The 21,756-nt window shown below is 44.6% G+C and overlaps 1 protein-coding gene across 1 annotated transcript in view; it reads right to left on the minus strand.

Moving 5' to 3' along the window:
* trhde.1 (thyrotropin releasing hormone degrading enzyme, tandem duplicate 1) overlaps window positions 1–21,756 on the minus strand; it is a gene marked incomplete at its 5' end in the record, with an annotated part of 148,576 nt that overhangs the window by 100,181 nt on the left and 26,639 nt on the right. The window contains one exon of the mRNA XM_080492323.1: window positions 3,087–3,213. Coding sequence (XP_080348449.1) covers window positions 3,087–3,213 — 127 coding nt within the window. The remainder of the gene's footprint in view (window positions 1–3,086; window positions 3,214–21,756) is intronic.

The raw sequence follows: 21,756 nt of genomic DNA on the forward strand, positions 1-21,756 counted from the left end.
TGTTTTGTGAGACTCGGAACCTCGTGGGATCGCCGCGAGGTCCGTCCGTCCGTCCGTCCTCCGGTTGTTTACAGTGTGCGAGGCTCAAATCAAGAGAGCATGATGAGAGAGCACATCTGCAGGCTGAACTCTGACCCCACACACACACACACACACACACACACACACACACACACACACACACATGCACACACCCACACACATGCCAACCTTCAGTCCAAGAAAACGGTTGACTTGCGTGGATCAGCTGCTCAGCTAACACTCTCTTTCTGACCTATTGAATAACCGAGTTTTCGTGAAAAAAAGAGAAGAAGAAAGAAAAAAACCCTGTTAAACGTTATGTCACTACGTTGCAGGAATGAGCCGTGAAATATCAAAATGTAAACTACACTAAAAGGTGTAGGCGGTCAGCGCAAAGCCACAACAAATGATCAGTTTGGAAAAAGACGTCAAAAAAAAACTGTTGATGATGCCGTGAGAGCTGATTACAGGAAGTTAGCGTGGAAAATTTCTCTTAAAGACGTTCCGATCGGTCCAATCAAGGCAGATTTTCCAAAAACACTAAAACGGTCAAAATACTACACGTTTCAATGTCCGTCTTTCTCATGTCCGCCATCTTGGATTTCTTTGCCTGGTTGCCAGAGAGTGCACGCAGGGAGAGATTGAATTTTTTTTTGGGAGAGAGAGAGCGAGAGAGTGAGATGTTTCAAATTTCAAAAATGTTCCAGAGTTTTAGAATATTCCAGGGTTCTAAAATGTTCCAGAGTCGAAAAATAGTCCAGAGTTCTGAAATCTCTGAGAGTTCTAAAATACTCTATACTTCCAAAATGTTGACAATAACCACCGCAATCGCTTACCAATCCAAAGTAATCACATTACTTTTGCCCGTATTGTCATTGGAACACTGAAGAAACGATCGAATGTTTCTCACTCGTCATCGGTTTCCACGTGTCGGAGAAGGACGAGCAGTTTTTCTCAGAGACAATCGTCGTACTCCACGTTTTGGCCCTGCAAAGTGAAAACTGAAGGAACTTGAAGTGGAAGCTGAAGGCCGACACCACTTTTCAAAAAGTTTGAAGGAGCTCGTCACGCCTTGAACCGACGGAAAACTTTTGCAACCTTGAAAAGAGCCTTGAGCCGTCGGATTGTCTCGTGCAGCAGATTGCTAGAGGAAAAGCAGTGACTTCAGCGAGGGAGCGCTACTAAACGCTCATGCAGACTGTGCAATTTTGAAGGAGCCGTCTGTGCTATGCTATCGCTATGCTATTGGCATGATCAACGCACGCCTAACATTGGTACCAGTCAAACTCTAGCATGTGCTCCTGAGAGAGGAAGGCGCGATATGAAAAAAGGGTACGATCGAGATCTAGGTTTGATGTTTTTTCCTAATAAATTTTAAGAGTTGACAACTTAAAGGGGACATATTTCATGCTAAATCCACTTTTTTAGCCCTTAAATGCATTTTGTTGTATATTTAGAGTGTTTAGAAGTACAGAAAAGTTCAAAGTAGTCTCTTCAGGTGCTCCGTTGATATCTTTATATTCTGTTTTGGTCATATTTTGCGATCGGTTTCGATTTTTCTATTCTCTATTACGTTTTTTGAACAATGACGTCACAGTATTCTCAGCGGAACTGCTAAATTAGGACATCGACATTTCGAGCAATCCGCCATTTTTGTTTCTCGCTGCGATTTTTTAGTCCAACCGAAGTTACGAGAGGATAAGTCGAAATGTTCGGTTGTTGGATGTAGTAACCCACAAGCTTCTTTACACCGTCTCCCAGCATCAGAACCTTTTCGAAGTGCCTGGTTGAGTTTTATTTTTCACAGAAATGTACCCACATCTGTGGGTAAGGTCATTTTTGTGTGCGCGAATCACTTTAAGGACGACTGCTTCAGCAACCTCTGCCAGTATAAAGAAGGATTTGCCGAAAGACTTCGTCTGATTGAGCGGTCAGTTCCTTCTATCTATGGAGACGACGAACAGAGCACTTCGGTAAGCTGTATATAACGCTACAAAGTGTGATGATAAGACGTCCCTGTCATTGTTTTGTTAGCATTAGCAGTTGCACCGTCTTCATATGTTAGCGCTGTGTGCTCGTTTTAGATTATAATGTAACTTCTGTGTTAAATAGTCGTTGTAATACAGGCAGTATTGTAGTAGTGGGCATGGATGGAGAAGTTAGTGTAAATATAGTAACACACCATTGCGTTACATCCATATGAAGACGTTGTTCTGTAGGTGCATCATCGTCATTTTCATGTCGCTCCGCCGGGTCCGACTCTGGCTCCAACATGTATGGCTGTATGGACCAATCTTCCGTTGTTGACATTTTGTAAATAATGTGTGAATATAAAGTTTCTGCGCCGCTAGATAATTGTATCTGTTCTATCAAACTACAAAGATGGCCGAACAGGGGTGACGTTGAACCGAGTGTCACCTCTGCAACCTGGAGAGGAGGCGGGGTATGAAGTGTCTCATTTGCATTTGAAGAGACCGCCCCAAAACGAGTTGCTCTCAGAAGCACATCAGAAAAGGGGTTGAAAAGGGGCCTGTGGAGCTATAATAATGAGGAATTCAGACCCAAGCATTGCAGTTTCGCGTTGTATAGACCACAACTGTATGATTTATATGTAAAAAGGAAGGATTTAAAAGCATGATATGTCTCCTTTAAGGGAGACTGGATACAGCCTACGATGAGTCCTCGTGAGCGGCCAACTTGAAATGTCAAATTTTCAAAGGGAGCTTGAAGTAACTACTTGTTAGCATCTACTAGCATTTTATGTTAGCATTTACGGTTTTGGTCTTTAATTTTCCAGCAAAACACTCGTACATGTAACAAGCAGGTCACAGTAACAGTCACCACCAACCCAAATATCCGACACTATCTGAATTTGATCGCAGGTTGTCTTTGGTTGCCCCTGACAACGGCCGTCCTTGAACCGGTCTCACAGTGCGACGTGGGACTCACTGATTCACAGCCAAGACCAAAGATTCCTCCCCGATTCCGTCGTGTGCGACGGCCAAACATCACAGGTACTTAACACGGGTATACTGCACCGAGGAGCTCACAAATAGTAGCCTTACCTAGCTTGGGCAGTGAGTACTGGACTTTGAAGTAGTCCTGATAGAATCCCAGCAGCCTCTTGGTGATTTGCAAAGCGTAGTCGCCGGCGCCGCTGGAGATGGCATCCGGCCGGGCGTAGAGTCGGATCTGTCATCACAACACACAAACACAGGACGGGAAAATGGAATATTAGTATTATCTCGGCTCGACAGATGTAAAATTGAGTTAATCTAGTGTCGGCTAAAGATAACGCTAACAGTGGGCCCAGTGTTTTAAACAGAAGGCGACAGCAGGTTCTGCTGATGCTAAAGCTAACAGTGGACCGAGTGACCAACACTGAGAGACGGTTAATGCTAATTTCATGAGTTAGCCCATGGAGCAAGACAGAATGGCACAACAGGCTCTGCTAATGCTAATTATGTTGGTGATTACCTTCTGCTAATGCTTAAGCTAATAGTATGTGGTTTAGTAAGCAGAACCAAGAGGAAAAAAACTGCTAATGCTAACAGAGATGACAGTATGGAAGACGAAAAGACAGAAGGTTATTCTAATGCTAATGCTAACAGAACGATAAGTGAGGAAGAGAGTGATGCATGTCCAAGTAAAAAAACTTTATTTAAAATACCTCCAGTACAGAAAAATGACATTCAGCAATGGCCATAGAAAATATTGTAAACTGAACTCGGGGGAATAGAAAGCCATCGGGGGGCGTTCAGGTTCACACCTGCAGACAAAAAGTAATTTCAGGAGTGTGGCCATGGAGTCGGCCAGGTCGAGTCCGACTTCATACTTCAGTTACTTTGGTTTGAAGTGGCAGAAAAGAAAAACAGAATGGATTCACGACCCTTAACGCGACAAATACCGACTCTAGAGGCTCTCGTGGTGCGCCGAAGATTCATGACACATGTGGGGGACACTTGAACGCACCGCAGTTCGTCAACAAACACACATGAACGCACCGGTGATGTCCAATATCAACCGGTCACCTGACACCTCTCCACCAATCAGAATGAGGTATGGTGTTGACCTCAATGAGAGAGAGAGAGAGAGAGAGAGAGAGAGAGAGAGAGAGAGAGAGAGAGAGAGAGAGAGAGAGAGAGAGAGAGAGAGAGAGAGAGAGAGAGAGAGAGAGAGAGAGAGAGAGAGAGAGAGAGAGAGAGAGAGAGAGAGAGAGAGGGACCATTAAAAAATATTTTGGGGAAAATAATCTATATTTAGTTAGCATTAGCAGTTTTGATTTTTACAAAGTCACTAAATTCTTTGTAGAAGAAGTGACGTGTTGTTTTTCTTGTCAGCCCTGAAGCCAGTCAAAATCACACACACACAAACGCAGGTGAAGCTCTAGCTTTACAGGCACCAAGCACAATGTGTGAAAGAATATATTGAGTTTATTGGAGTGAAAATAAAAACTGTGTGTGTGTGTGTGTGTGTGTGTGTGTGTGTGTGTGTGTGTGTGTGTGTGTGTGTGTGTGTGTGTGTGTGTGTGTGTGTGTGTGTGTGTGTGTGTGTGTGTGTGTATACATACTTTAATGTGAAAAATGATAGGTTTGTGTGTGTGCTTTATCTTTTTTCCTTTTGTGTGTCCACCCGCTTCTGTCTGTGTGAAAAGAGATAGAGGTGTGCGAGTGTGTGTGTGTGTGTGTGTGTGTGTGTGTGTGTGTGTGTGTGTGTGTGTGTGTGTGTGTGTGTGTGTGTGTGCGCGTGTGTGTCTGGTGTTTGATTCTGATAGCTTGTCTCTGTTGTCCTTCAGTTGACAGTGAGCTTGTTTCTCCTTCTGACAGTAAAACCTCACACACACACACACACACACACACACACACACACACACACACACAAAGATATATACACAATCTCAAGTACATAGCAAACGCAAACACAGAGAAGCACCAAACACACACAGACGCACACACACGCCCATCGATCTGTAACATCACCACCACATGTCACCATGATAACCGCTGTCAGTCTGTTTGTGTGTATTTTAGTCGTGTGGATCAGGCAAATGGACTCCATCTCTCACACACACACACACACACACACACACACACACACACACACACACACACACACACACACACACACACACACACACACGCCAAATAAGTGAACTACAACTCAGAAATAAACAGATAATACAAAACTAAAGAAAATTAATCGGCTGATATCGGTTATCTGAGTTTTTTTATTCCAAAATATCGGAATCAGTATCGTCCGGAAAAACTAAAATTTATATCAGCCGGGCCCTAATAAATACTCCTCAATGCCCCACCTAGTGGTACAGAGTGGTATTACCAGTGTTATAATTTTCCTAAGTTAAATAAAATTCACTTTTAATCGATACAAAAGTGGGGAATCCGTCTACAGACCAGCACATCAGCGCTGCAGTCTTCTCTCACACACTTCTATGGTCCGCGGTCGGTGGAGCAACATGGTGTGTGGATGTATGACTGATAAACATTAGTGTTTGTTTCAGGTTAACGCCACGTAACGTATGCTATTGTAAACATCGCTATGTAAATAAGATCTGGGGATTATGTTGAGTGGGATAAATGTCATATGTTGTACTTTTGTTTTCTTTACATTTGTACAATATTGCATAGAAATGTTATTCGACAATTGTTTGAATGTCTTTTTCGTTTTTCACATTTACTGTTGTATGATATTGTCTTTTTTCCGGGTGTAAATATTTGCATGTGTCATTGTTTAAATATTTAACTTTATCATGTATATATTTTATTTCGTATTTACTTTGTGTACATTTAATCATCATCAATCTTTATTTCAGACTAAGATCCATATGAAACAGAATGAACAATTAAAACAACAAACACAGACAACAATAAAAATATATTATACCCCATATAAGCACTGCCTCCAGTTCCTCCAATACCTGACACATCAGGTTTTGACTTTAGGTTTCACTATGAATAAAGTTTGATTTGATTTTGATCACACAATAGGAATAATCATCCAGACTTTAATGTCCATACCATGGAATTAAATCCATTTTTTTGCACGCTCACCGCGATGCTCCTGATGCAACAAAGCGCACATATCAGAGCTCCTCCTCGCCTCAGCGTCGCCAATCCCTCAATAAAAATTCAGGCTTTTCAGAGGCTCTCGTCTCTTTCTGCCTCCACCAGGACTCATCTCTGCAGAGTGAATGCTCGGAGTCGAGGCTTTATTGAAATGGGAGCTGCTTCCCAGGGAGAACGGAGGGGGGGAATTGAATATGGTCTCCTGAGGTTTCCTGGATCGCCTGCAGTCATGTTTTCCCAGGTGAGGAGAAGCCCGGAACGCAGCGAGGCGGGTGGTGGAGGAGGGCGAGGTGCGTTGTGTGTGTGTGTGGGGCTGACTTCAAAGTATCGGCATATCAACCGTGTCGCCCAGGATTGAAATGTGCTGCTAAAACTCAAACTGTGACACAGTGGCTCCGGTGCTTCGCCCCCTTTGCAGGAAGTCGATGTCGGCCTTTTAACGCTGAGCTGGCATATTCTGCGAGACACCCCCACCACCATCACCACCACCACCACCCATTTCCCAAAGAGTGAAAGATGCTCATCGGCCCATTCAGACCTGGCATTAGTATGTGTTTCAAGTGATCTGATCGCAAGATTACAAATGACGAGCCCTGAAGCGTGAGCCCCTGTACACACAACGCCGTTTCATGTAACCACATCGTTTTTGGCCGATCGTCTAAACACAGGAAAATGCATCATAACAGTATCAGTCATTGCCAGATTCAACAAGATGTTTGCTGCCATGATTGTTCTTTATAACGTACACTCTACTTGTAGTCTTATTGGTTATATATATATATATATATATATATATATATATATATATATATATGGTCCGTGCCCTGGAAGTACAAGGACCGCTCATGCTCGAAAAGTTGCGTTACTTCGTGACTCTCGGATTGTTTTCTAAAAGTACGTTGTGTTTCCATAGCCTGCGGATGAGGCGCCCTCACTTGCTTCGCTTTTGGATGGACGTGTGCTCATACAGGCGATTCCGAGATTTTCCCTCCATGATGTCATGTGAGGAAATATCTCTGGTGCTCCCTCTGGTGGTGGATGCTCACTTTGACCCTCCCTGAACGGGCCGACTTTTTTCAGATGGGAACTGTTTTGTTCGTCAGGTGAACTAACGAGCTTCGCTACGGTTATACGTTCACGTTAGCTTAGCTGCGGTGACAAATGAAGCGGGTCCATCCCTTGTGTTGACCTACATCGTCCCTCGAAGACGTCACCGAGTGCAACTTGACGAGGAAAAATTAGCTAACGAGGTGGGGATTAGCCCGCGGCGCTAACGGAGGCGCTCATGACGGCCCCACGTGACTGAGCGCCTCCTCACCTCGTCCTCCAGCGAAGTCCCTCGCACAACTCAACAGCTGGGGCTCACTGAACGTCCCCATCCCCCGATCATCATCCCAAGATTCAGACGTCTCGGAGGCGCTCGCTGCAATATTCATCTCACTCCATCTTTGTGATGTTCCTGCGATTCCGAGCCGCAGCTGGAGCAAATAAAATCCAGCCGAGCGTCGTCGAGACCGATGTACTCATAAATACGAGACGGTCCGAGGCAGCCGGCTTCCTCCGGAGTCATCAACTCCGGGAGAAACGGAGCGTGTGCGAGGGAAACGGGGGACGCTACCGCAGCTGAGCCGAGCCCGAAGCCAGAGAGAACGACACAAACAGGAAGCGGAAGACGGGTCACAGAGCCGAAGGCCCAGAGCTGAAATCTCAATATCTTTAACTCAAAAGAGTCAAAAATATCTGGCCGCAAAATGCTTCTGGGAAATTGAAAAGTTTGGGAATTTCCCATTTGTGTACGCGGTCTGTGATTTATGAAAATAACATTTTTAAAAAAACCAAAGATCAAATGAGGTTGGAGCTCATTTTTCCCAGTTGGAAACTCCCAGTTTGACTGTACCAAATTGGACGTTTCCCTCTAAGAAGCCAGGAATTCCCATCTTTAGCATATGGGACAGGTAACCGTCACTGAGCTGGTAAATATCTGAGGAAATTTGTTTGAATAATCATTAAAAAGGTTCTGAAACATTCCAATTTAAAAACTATTCTCAATTTATATTCATCAGTGTAACAGTTCGGTTTCTAATTCCGAGTTCATATATTGTTTTTTTCCCCAAACACTGGCTATTTTTGTTCAGATTAAATCTGGTGTCGTAAGATTACTGGACAGTTGAAAAGTTGATGAAACATTTTGGGGTTTGGTTTGAAAATTTTATAAAAAAACGGCTAAACTTCTGGGGTGTACATTTACGCGACAACGGTACGTGCTGCAACTGAAAACGCAACTTTTTAGAAACGACTCCCAAGGTGGAACTTTTCGACAATGTTTTCCGACTCCGTCACTGTGTAGACGGACAAAAACAACACTTTCTGGAAACATCTGGGGCCCGTCCAGTTGTCAATGGCAAAAAACGCTGCTACTGTGCATCAACAGCCCCCACAAGTGGCTAAACATGGAACTACATTTGTATTTTTAAGTTGTTTTCAATATGTTTCCATGGAAACGCAAAACCTTTCTGAAACGAAAGTGCACAAACGACGAGTTCTCACTTTGCCTATATTCCCAGTTGGATGTGGGAATCTTCCCACTTCCCAGATATAGCTTCATTCACCTTCTTCACACTGTCCGTTGACTAAAGACGGCTCCTGTTGACAATACCCTTTATGTTTAATTATCAAAAGGTATTTGACCATTTTAAGTTTGAAAGTCGTTAAATTCGCACTCTGCTCCGTGGGACCGGCTCGTCTTTCGCGTGGTAACATCCTGCCGTTACTCCCCCCCCTTGCAGAGTGTTTCCAAGTCACGATGGAAGATCCATCTGAATTAAACAACGGAAACAGCAGCTCATATGTCACTGTGAGCATCCTTGCCGAGCAGGTGAGGCAGATTATTTCCCCTGAAAGCTCGGCGTGTAGAAACCGATTAAAGCGGCTCCCACGGCAGAGTGGAAGCCATCCACAACACCATGGCGTCCTAACAGCGTCCCATCAAGCACTCGGGCGATTAGAAAGGCCGCTGTGGCTGTCCGATGCGGTGACGCATCTCCAGGAAGGCGAGGAGATGCGTCGTCTGTCTGTGAGCGGCGCGCCTGTTTGCTGGTGATATGCTGTAAAAATGTAAAAATAATAGCGGAGGAAATGAAAGCCGGAGGAAGAAAATGTTGAGAAATGAGTGTATATGTTCTCAGAGTAACAGTCCTGCAGAGGGTATATATATATATATAATCTGGATACTATGTTTAGAGAGTTTAGAGAGATTATTGAGTGTTCTTTCTAAAATAAAAATAATATGATATATGAATGACAGCGAGACAGCGATGGCGAGAACTCCCCCGACTCTCTGCGATGCGATTTCTGACAGTCCGGTCAGGTAGACGAGTCTGAAACTCCATTTTATTCCCACCAGGAAACCTTTAAATTAGTCAGTCAGTCAAATCAGAATCTCTCCAGTGAAGACGTGGTGGAGAGAAGCCACATCTCCTGCCTGGAGCTCACAGCTGAACGCCACACACTCTTTTGGAGGTTGAAGCAGTGGAGGGGAAAGAAAGATGGAAAAAAAAAAAAAAAAAAAAGCACCTTTATAACAATTTCTTGTCTTTCTTATTTTGGCACTACTTCTTCTTCTTCCTCCTCCTCCCCCCCCGTCTTCCTCTCCCCTTGTTATCTCTCCGCTCGCCCGTGACATCTCTCGCAGCCTCCCGACGCTCCGTCTGTCGCCCTTGGATGATGGATAGGGTGATGGACGCTCGGTTGCCACAGTAATTTGATGGATGGTTTAGCAACTGATACAAGCGGGTGCGGGCAACACACACACACACACACACACACACACACACACACACACACACACACACACACACACACACACACACACACACACACACACACACACACACACACACACACACACACACACACACACACACACACACACACACACACACACACACACACACACACACGCCGACGCACTCCTCTCAGCGTGTGCAGGTCCTTGACTTTGAGATCGACGGGCCTCAGACAGTCGTCGCTCTGTTGCGAGCGGCGGCGACCCGCGACTGCGCCCGCCACACATCTGTCCAATCATATCATCACGTTCGCTGACGACACCGCGTTGATGATGTGAGACAGTCTGGTGGAGTAGGGGGTGGGGGTGGGAGGTGGGGGTTCATGGATAACAGCTTCTCTGCCAATGTCAACACGATGGAATAAAAAAAAGAAAAAGGGATGACTGTTTACTTTAGAGTCGTGGCCCCACCCCTACGAAATTTGCTGTACCTCTTGAGTTTGGATTGTGTTACTACTTCCTGGTTCTGTCAGATGTCAGATTCAAGAAGAAGCCTCATCTCTGTTGAGGTCCATCATGGAAATGGTCTGAGTCCTTGGGGAACTTTTCAGCCCAGACGTTTTGGGCTACCAAGCTATCACGTCAGATCGGATGGTTTTACTCCCTCATCGTCACTTCAGCTTGCGTTGGACGCCATCCTCTGCTCGGCCCACGATAAGGCACCGTGTGCCCGCAGGCCTCCGGGCACGACGCGTACTTGTATTGTCATGCGACGCCACCGTCCCAGGACGCATTCGCGACGCATGCTGTTCACACTACAAAGCACATATTGGACAGACGCGTCCCTGAAGTTTAAGTTAAAGCACTTTGGCGCCTGTTCACACTTCTCTTTAGGGCTCGCCACTTGTGATCAGATCAGCTAAAACACATGTTGATGTCAGGTCTTGAACGGGCCCAGAAAGAACTCGAAGGTTCTTTGTTTTACTCAGGAACATTTCCAGAAGAGGACAAGAGAATAAAGGAACTAAAACCGGTGTCCTAAAGTAGGAAACAATCAAATAGGCTAAATCGGCTGACACTGACTGTCCACACCCTGATCAACCAGCCAGTGAACGAACACAGCCGCCATCTTTCTGATGGCTCTTCTGCAGCCATCGCACACGACCAGTCCTGCCATTCGGCTGGTAAACATTAGGAATGCAATTGTTCTTGGTAAAATGTTGAACTATTCAGTTCGCCTTACACGGTTCAGTACGCCCTGGAGGAGCGGTTCTGTTGTTAGCCCTTAGCCTGGTTAGCACGCCAGCTTACGGCCGTCTCCTTCCACGCCGTTGTTTCCTAAACTCACTGTCTTTAAGAGTCTAAATCTCCTTCACGCTGCCTCGGCGTCTGGTTTCAGTACCGCATTATGGTTCCTCAGAAGACGTAGGTCATGAGCTGTATTTCACCCCCGGCCTGTTGCGCAAACTGCTCGTAAAAAGTACAAAAAAGTCGTACGCTCGCAGAGAAGCCACTGCATCACTGCACGCCGCTATCTTAAAAAAACAACTTTATACAAATCTCCGGTGTTGTATCATTTTGGTTTTGCTGTTAAATACAAGGACATTTAACATTTAACAGAAAGTTCCGTGTCTGCAAACGTTGCTTGAAACATGCCCAATACGTGAAAGGAAACACGAGCGAGTATCTCCGTAAGTACCCTGACGTATCGCTTTCTGATACTCAAGGCCTTGAGAGGGTAACACAAGTTGAAAAGACAATGAACATGAACTGAAAACCGTGGCCAAAAAAACCGAGGTTGAAACTGAACCATGGACTACCTCAACCATCTCACCCCTTGTCATCACCCCAATGCAGTAAGTAGCGTTTCCATCAGTTTCAGCTTCTTCCCAGAATCTGACTTTTGTCTTTCTATACTGAACTTTCAAAGAGCAACAGTCGGGATCTCTCTCGGAGCTCCAGTCGACTCGGCGCCTGCAGACGTTTGAGGAAATAGGACAGCGAGCGTGGGCGTTCCAGAGCGCTTCCAGCGTGCAGGTGTGCGTTGACCTCGCTTTTTCTCCTTTTGGCTCACTTAGAGAATGTAAATAATGTCTTTCATGGCCCGAGGAGAGCAGACTGTGTCGTAATTTGATGGGAGAAACAGAAAAAACACTGCAGATCACCTTCAGGAGGAGAGAATCCAAGAGACCAGAGAGAAGACGACAGTTTAAAACCGCTGATATTTACCGATATTCAACACAAATGTACTCGAGCGCGGAAGATTTTGACAGGATTCCGGTCCAGAATCCCCCACCTGAGAGGCCCCCTCTTTAAAATTCCTGCAGCTTTTCAATCGATACTCCACAACGTTGTTCCGAGAGCCACATTAGCTACAGACGCCTGGTGCACACGCGGCTTTTAAAAGCTTCACAATGAAACGCTACAACCGGACTACAAAAGAACAACAGCACACTTCAAATAATGACTCAGTGGATCATTTCTGATGTAATTAAAACCAAGCGAGCCGCGGTTTGTTGGTGTGTTTACGTCCTTTGTTCTTCTGTGTGATTCCATTAAACACTGCTGCGCGTTTCTGTGTTTGGAGTCGGGATGAATACAGTTATTATTACTCTGAGGCCCCACCCCCTTTCCAATAGTGATTAGCAGGCGGCGGATTGATTGATAGGTTGGATTGTATGTTGACGTGACCCCCCCAAATTCAAATTGTGGGCTCGTGCCATAACCGCCCGACCAAGCGGGGTTCGTGAGATCATAAGATCACGGGGGAACTGCAGCATCTTGACAGAGATCCCACCATAACAACCAGGTTGCCAACCTCTGGTTGGCATCTGTGTGGTGCAATCTGCCCTGTGTAGATTGACGCGTGTTGACTTCTGCATATATTGGCTGCGTGTATTTGGCACAAAGTAAAACATGACATGAAATACCCAGTAGAATAGCAGACACCAACGAGAATAGGGGCAATCCAGAGTACGGGGCGTAGCGTGGCATTGGCCAGTGTGGAATATGGGCTTCAGTGAAACGAATCATACTTTATTAATCCAGTTAGGGAAATTCCTTTTCGGGGTCAAGGGACTTGCTGACCCAGAGTGGGTATTGAACCTCGAAATTTCTGACCCCAAATCAACTTCTCTCCAGGTCACCTGTCCAATAAACCAGTGGACATGATTGCCACGTAATGGTGCTCTGTTCAATGCTTTGATCAAGTGAACCATGGAGATCGGGAATCGAACCGATGACCAAAGGGCGACCTCTCTCCCAACTAAGCCACTCTAGAATTACCCCACCACACCAAGATGTACTCACTAAAACTAGCGTAAGTCATTAGCACAATTTATCAAAATAATGCTTTTTTTTTTGCCTTGTAGTATTAGCATATCTTAGCAGCATGCTGCCTGCGACCAAGACTTTCAACGTAGCACAAAGCCATGTTGCAGTAGCATCATTTAGCCAGATAAAATAAGCTTTTGAACATTTTACCCAAGTAGCATTCACATAATTTAGCAGCATGCTACGAAGGCTATCAGCAAAATAGTGTTTTCCACAATGTAACAAGCTGCAAATGCAGCAAGCGTTAGTGTACTTAAACTAAAAGCAGCATGCTACCAGTAATTTGAGCCAGCTAGCATCTGAGTATTGCAGTTTGCGGCACGTTACCATTGTAACCTATTGTGATTGAAACCAGGAAGAATTAGCATTCTTTCAGCCAGCCATATTTCAGCCCGTCTTACAATTAAAAAGAGGAAAACATAATTTATTCATTAAACTAGTAATTCGAGCCCTGTCGCATTAACATAAATGATAAAGTATCATTTAGCGAGATACCGCATGCTTTATGTTATTCCAGCAATGCACTATTACCATCATTTAGCGAGATGCAGCATGCTACAAGTAATTTAGCCAGGTAGCATTGGCATCATTTTCCGATTATATTACTAATTTCGGGCATAAAACATTGACATAAAGTAACGAGATTCCGAATGCTCCCAGTCATTCCAGCCAGCTAGCATTAGCATAATTCAGCTCGATGAATCACGCAGAGTTACAGATGTATACTAAATTTCTGAACTTCCTTTCCCATGAGCCTCAGGAACACGGCGACGTCGAGGGGTCCTGTATTGATTTAAGTCGTTTTTAGTTAGCCTTTCAGCCTTTAGCTCAAGTAATGTTTGACACTTAAAGCAGGCTTTTTAACATTTGAAAACACTAATCCAAGTTTATTATCATCGCGGGGCAACGCTGTGACCTTTAGAACTATTATGGGATGTTAATGTGACATTTAACATCTTCACGGAGCTACGGCGAACGCAAATCCCCACAATTTTCGGGGTCTGATCTTTGGAGGGAAATCATCCAGGGACTTTATTCATACCCACGAATATTCTCTTTTACACATTTCTTAGTCGATTTGTAATAACAGAAAGTGAAACGTTGTGATCGGAGCTTTGAAAAAAAAGTTGATACACTGAAAAATCACCTTTGTTGAGGCGGATTCGGTTCATATTCTAGTTTTATCGTCCATATTGATAGTTTTATAGTTGAGATTCTCGTCTGATGGCATCGATACTCTCCGCTGTCTTAATATTTATAACGGATTGTTCTCTACACGCATGTGTGTGTGGTCTCATTACTACAACAACCAACAGTGCCACCTCATGGCCTGGCACGCCAACTACATCGTTTTCAGTGTTTCTGCCATTGCCATGCCAACAGAGATCTTCTTCAGAAACTTTTCTGAAACGAACGAGGCGTGGCCTCAAACCACTCCCCGGGGTGGTCAGGGACGCGTCGGACCACATAAACTTCGTAGCATGATCTTGAATGTGCGCAGCGATTTTTTGTGATTTTTCTGTTGAGAAAGAACAGAAACAAGGCTTTTTCTTGAATATGTGACATGGCTGAAAGCAAACTCAGTGTGAAACGACACAAACCTCCCCGCCCCCCACCCCCGCACGATCCGTGGCCTTATTTGTGAGGAAAGTGTTTGAAGTTGTGGGCTCGGAGACCACAAACAGCCCCTGGACGTGTCCTTCAAAGGGACACTATTTCTTTGATTCTTTAGTGGAATTTTTTATATTTTTTTCCTGCAGAAGTCTAAAAAAGTTTTTTTTTTTTTTTTTTTTCCCATCACTTTGACAGGAACTGGTGCATTGTTATAGATGTGGTACGGAAGGATTCAAGGACAGTAAGTTTGAGGGCTGTTTTCGACCTTGAAATTCCCACATCCTGATGCTGATGAAAGCAAAAGAGAGATTGTTGTTTGTGGTTGTTTTTCACCATCCAGATCAACTCGTTGACTGAACCAGTGCTCTTGGCCCCCTGGATACCGATAAATGACTCTTCTTTTTTTTTTTAAATCTGACAAACAAATCTGTTCTTTGGTCAAAACTGGATAAACAGTCGAGGCCGTTGGCCAAATTAAAGCCCGATTTTGCCAATAACAAGTTTGAGAGAGACATAGATGCTTTTATCACATTGAGGCTGGATGATTGATATAGCGGTCTGGATCAGATGTCTCTTCGTCGGCTCCAGCTGGTACAAAATACCGCTTCTAACAGTAACAAAGTAGCAGGAGCGCAACACTCCAGTTTTAGGCCTGGCCCACGCAACAGCAGCATATTGTTTTTTGGCCGATCGTCCACACGCCGCGGCGTTTTAGGAGCCCGAAACCTGCGTTGTTTTGAGAACGGGTTCCAGAGTGGAGAGATTTGAAATCATCCACCTCGGCGACGACGTGTGGACGTGCAAGACGCAGAGAAAAAAGGACAGGGCTTTAACCTCCCTCCTTAGGCTTTTTATCCGCTTCAGAATCGTTTTTTTTAAGATTTTATTGCTTGTTTTTAAGGTGTTCAATGGGTTGGCACCTTCTTATTTATCTGAGCTTTTATGTGTCCAGTTTTATCGGCAAGGTCGGCTAATCAGAGGGTCCTTATAGTTCCAAGATCCAGTCTGGGATATAGAGGTGACTGTGACCTTTTTTTTTTTTTGCGGCTCTGCTCACCTGTTCGAATTAAAACTGCTCGGTGTCTTCTGAGGACACATACAGTAAGTAATCTTAGTCGAGCGACGACCCCTTGATATTTGGCATTGTTTATCTTACACTCACAGATTATATCTTGTCTTTCAGTTGAAGCACTTCGTGGTTGTTTTTAAATGCGCTATACAAATAAAGACTTGACTTGACTATTTTACTTAAACGGCAGATTTTAGTACGTCTCAACGCCTTCAAAGGACACGTGAAGTCTCGGCTTTAACGAGACAGTTAAGTCAAAGCTCATAGCTTGTCTGTCTGGAACTACTTCCTGTGGCGGTTTATTCAAAGTCTGACGCTCCAATTAACGTTTTTTGGAAGGTACAGGGAGGTTTGTGTTATTTGATCGCCAAAACACTTTTTGTCATTTCACTTTCAATCTCTTGGGGAAAGACGCGTCTTCGTAATGAATCCTTTGTAGTCATCATCACCTTCAGAGGTCTTGTTGAGTTCAGGCCTTGAAAGAAACAAAAGCTCTTTACTAAAATGTTTCCACATCATTTTATTTTTCTTTACTTCCTGACACAAACAATCTTATTGGTCTTCAAATTCCAGATCCTCAGCCTGCAGCTTCATCAGCTCAAGTTCCAGTAATTTAGTCAAGGTAGAAGGAAACCACATCCTGTGTTGGATTCATTAATGTTTGATGGTCTGAGAAGCTTTCAGAAATTACATTATTTAGAATTCGGTGTAAATAAGTTATTACATTTTAAACACCACATGTTTAATGCTTCCATTAAGAATCTTCAACTCCCAAAAACCTGACCTATCATTTCAAAACATCTTGTAAAATTCAGGAGTCCTATTGTGCCCTGATCTGTTTTACCAGCCTGTGAATATCCTTCAGCTATGTCCCGGTGAAACATCCGAGAAAAGTTTCAGTGGTCTTATTAAAGCAGAGTGGTGCAGGGAGGAGAAACAGTGGATCTGTCTGATCTGACAACTTATTTTTCACCACAGGTCTGGGAAGCGCCACTGCTGATTTCATTTTGCTTCCATTACGAAATAAAACAATGAATGAAGGCGGTTCTGCATTTCCAGCGGTCTCGATAACCCCGCCCCCACCCCATGAGGTATCGGTGCTTCGCTCTGGCCCAGCAAAGCGTTTGGGGCGGTTTTGTTTGCAAACACCACATCTCTGATTTTCGTTAACTTCCCGTCTCATCAGATGTTTGACGGGTCATTCTTCGTCCACTCTTCAGCAAATATCTCGGTGTTTAGATGTTAAAGGGAAAGCTTTGTTTAGTCAGCAAATAAACGACCAACATAGAGTGAAACTTGGACTAAATCTTTGTTAGAAAAAAAGTCAAGAGGTTTTAGTAGTTTGGTCTGACACAGTGCTTCTGTTTAGAACTACTTCCTGTGGCGGATTCATCAGCATCTAATGTGTGTACGCGTTAGTTTTTGGATGACAGCAGCACTCAGTGGAATCAGTACGAGCTTCGGTCACAACCTTGGGTTTTTTGGGGTTTTTTTCTCTTCAGCGGCTGTGTTTATGAAAGCAATAACGCTGATTTATGAAAAAAAAAAAAAAATTCGAGTGGAGGAGTCCGACGGACGTCCACTTTAATAAAGAGCGGCCGGGTCAGACTGGAGGTCGGTCCAGGTGGGACGGGACTGCAAGGAGGTGAAGAAGAAGAGCTGTTGCTATGGTGACCTCACAAAAACACAAATCAATAAATAAACCAGGATAAACCAGCAGACACCAACTGTGAGCTGCAAACAGTTGATTCTGTCTAACCGGACAGGAGAAAATATCCTGGGTGGTCCTGGGTAAAATTAGCGCAAGAGTAGGAACAGTATTTTTTCACGTCACACGCTTTAAAGGAGTCATCGCCTGGAAATCACATTTATTTCTAGTTAAAACATGTATATCGGTTTTGGACCTCAGTTGAAACTCAACACAGGAGGCTACTATCATAACCCACCTCTGTTAAATGAAGCTGCTAACTGCTAATGGCACAAAGAGCGCAATCACATGTCAATACACAGGAAACACGCCAATTCCCTCAACCACTGACAGCCAATCAGAGCAGAGCATCTTCCACAAGCTGCTGAGGTCATTAAAGTGAGAAAATATTGTATAATTAGCTTGTAGAGAACTTTGTCATCATCATAACAGAGACGTCATTATCTCCCCACAACATCTGAGACGTTCTGCCGTCACAGACGATTACCAACAACTGGTGCGACGTTCAGGATCGTCATCTTTTCCGAATAAATCCGGACATTGCTGCCTTCATGAGGCCGTTTGTTCGTGTCTCGTTGGGAGCAGATGTGCTGCAGACATCACCGAAGCCGGCAGCGATTAGCTCTCAGATAAACACCGGCAGCCGCGCGGCTTTACGACGCCGCCAGTCGGCGAGATGACAGAAAAATGGAGGAATAACGAGCTAAACGGCTGAAAGACGGCGGTTTTTATTGAGGCGGGCGCCCGCCTGAGCGGGTCATCGCACGCCGCTCGTCTGTTTGTTTGTGTTCTGTCAGACTTTTTAATCCTCCCTGAAGGGAGAAACGCCTCGTTCACGGGAGAAGAGACTCTCGCATTACGCCGACCGACGGGACGGGAAGACAAACGGCCGGTGAAGAGGGCGAATTTAGGGAGTCGGCGTGTCAAACCTGGACGAGTCCCAAACGTTGAGATGAGATCGTATAAAAGATGGAAACTCTTCTTTATTCTCGCGCGCCGTACCGAACACATCTCAGGCCTTGAAAGCCGTTTTAATGCCCACATAAATGACTTTTTAAGCATCAGCTCAGCCGCTAAGCTGCGGCTCTTCACACCCCGACTCATTACGTTCCACCGTGACCCGGGAAACATACGGAGCGGCAGCCTCGTCGCTAACGCGGCGCCAGATATCTGCAGCCGATCTGAATATAGCTACGCTATTTTAGCCGTGCAAATGTGGCTGCTGCATTTTTACTGCCGGTGCTAATCAGACTACTGGCAGTCTCACTTGTGTGTGTGTGTGTGTTTTCTACGGTTTGCAAACGCCTTTTGAAGGTGCGTTAAGCAGCTGCCGCCACAGTCAGGGCCCCCGAACGCAACAGTTTGTCCGTTCCTACCGATTCTGTCAATCCGAGCACAAATGAGGCGACTTAAGTCGCTTTATTGATTTCCTCAGAGACATTAATTCCTCCGCTCATGAAGCATCCTATTTATAGTCGGTCTACATACAGTGTATAAGCAGCGGGCTGCCACCGAGCAGCACTCAGAGAGCAGTCGGGAGGTTTTTAGTGGATAGGGCGGTGGTTTTTAACGTCAAACGGTCAATCCATCTTCAACCACGAGAGTGAAACCGATGAACTATAATCGTGTGTGCGCCGTTTGTTTACACAACACTGGAGTCACTCGAAACAAGGCTGTTTCGCCGCGGTCGCGCCACAGAGAGTACGGTTAAAATGTAGAGAGGGACGTGAACGACGCAGGTATGTAGCTTGTTAGGCGTAACTCGTCGTCAAAGAATTACATTCACAGCAAATTTGTTGAGATTTGTTAAGAGCCATTAAACCTTTTAAGTTTCTTTTTTGAGTGAAACTGCAAACATTGCTTGGTATTTTGAGGGTCCGTACTCTAGTTTTATCATCTATATAGGTATATTGGTTTAGATTCACCGCTATTTGCATCCAATTTGTCACCTGTCCATACGAACGTCGGGGACTCTCCATTGTGTAAACGTTTATAGCGTATCGCTCTCTGCACCCATGTGTGTGTGGTTTCATTACAAAAACAACCAACAGTGCCACCTCATGGCCTGGCATGCTCACTAGATCGTTTTGGGGGTCCGTTTACGTGACGACGAGACCCGTAGCCACTGGAAAGGCAATTTTTTGGGAAAACGAGTCCCGAGGCAGAACGTTTAGAAAATGAGCGAGGTGTTGTCACTTGAAATGTTGCGGTGTAAACATTTTGACTTTAAAAATCTCTGAATCAAAGCAAACATGCTTTTAAAGTAAGAAAACGGAAGAACGAATGAATGTTTTTAACGAGACAAAGCATCCGTCTGAAGAGAATGAAGTGATGATTTTTGTCCTCTTCCTTTCAGAGGGTTGGGACGAGGAAGAGGAGGAGGAGGAGGATGGAGGGACGGGAAGATTAATGTTTCTGTCAGAGGAAGCTGCTCTGCAAACAGACAGCAGCGTCTCCGCTGCCTTCGGGCTCAAACAAGGATTTTAATATGAGAGCGGAGCTGTAACAGAGACGCCGCATCCTGTTTTCAACGTATAAAAATATGCACGCGCCGCCGCTTCCTGGATCCTTTTCATGCTAAGCACACTGATTGTCCGTAAATAGAAATCACGTCTCGGCCTCTTGAAAGAAAACGGGACGATCTGGCCCGTGATCTGGAATCCGTCCTGTCACGCCTCTCCGGATGATTTGGGCTGAGTCGTCATAAATTTCCACGGTGCAGCAGCACTAAGTCAGAAGAAGAAACCTGACGGGCTCGGCTTATTTTAGCTGTACAACACAACTAAAGCTTCCAACTGCTCTCAGAGGTTTAGTGAATATTTTAGAACATGTACGAATTGAGTGACGCTTCAGGTTATCCAGTAAACAAACACCTGCTCGACATTTTACATGATGCACGTTTGAGATTCACACCAGCGTACAGATGTGCTCACTTATTATCTAACTTTCACTTTACGCTAATTTGAACCATGACACTCATTATTCACACAACGCTCACTCAAAATCTATTTGACGCGCTTCTGATGACAAACCATGTGCCATTTTCCCGAAACTCACCAGACATTTGTACGAAATTCAACATCCACGTGAAAAACTCATTCAGAAATTCATATGAAACTCACTCGACATTCGTACAAAAGTCACTCTACTTTCAAACGAAGTCTACGTTCGTTTAAAAAAAAAACCTCACTCTACATTCATAAAAAACTCACTCTACATTTGTACGAAACTATCAACAAAATCGTCTTGAGATTTACTCCGAATTTACGCAGCGTTTGTTTGACGCTCGCTGGAGGTTTGCACAAAACTCGCTTAGTTCTCAAGATGCTCGTACGACACTCATGACATTCAGACTTGCACAATAATCACTAAAAACCTCTCCGGACATTCGCTCGACATTCAGGCGAGTTGCATGAGAATAGACAATATTTTGTGAAACCGCATTTTCAGCGTTTTTGAGGGCGTTCTTCTTCACTGCTTCAATATAAACAAGGTCTGCTTCTTTATACGAAGTTTTGAAATGTACGAAAACTAAAGACTTTACAATTCTTGGCACTTTTAGTAAATTCTGTCAGGATTGATATGAGCTGACGGCTAACATGCTAGCGATGCTCACTCGGTTCCTCAAACAAATGTAGCGTTGGTGAAGGTTTGCGCTAGCTTAGTTCGTTTTCTTCGTTGGCGATTATAGCCTTGGACCAGAGAGACAAACTGAAGACTCCCTTTTAAGTTCAGCAAGCTTTCAAATTAATGGAATCTAACGAGAGAAAAGTTCCAGACGGGTAGCTACGCAACAACAATATGACTATATTATGCTTCTTTTTTTTTTTTTGATGCCTACTCCAAAGTCTGCGAACATCTGAAGATAATTTAAAAACTCTTTCACAAAATGTTTTCTCAAAGCCGTCATATAAAAACATGAGCTCACTCTGTTCCTGTACCGAACTCAAACAGGCTAAACCACAGTGACAGAAACCGACGGCAACGAAACCCGAGCGAGCTCCTTCACCTTGGACTCAAACCCTCAACCTGGGATTGTCGGCCTCCGCCCCAGCAGCCTCATTGTTCCCTCCTCGGCTCTGATGTGCAAGAGCTTTTTAATGATGGCTGCTGTATTATTTATGAATCGATGGTACTTGACCCG

Source organism: Lipophrys pholis, assembly GCF_963383615.2.
Source record: "Lipophrys pholis genome assembly, chromosome: 22".
Lineage (NCBI taxonomy): Eukaryota > Metazoa > Chordata > Actinopteri > Blenniiformes > Blenniidae > Lipophrys > Lipophrys pholis.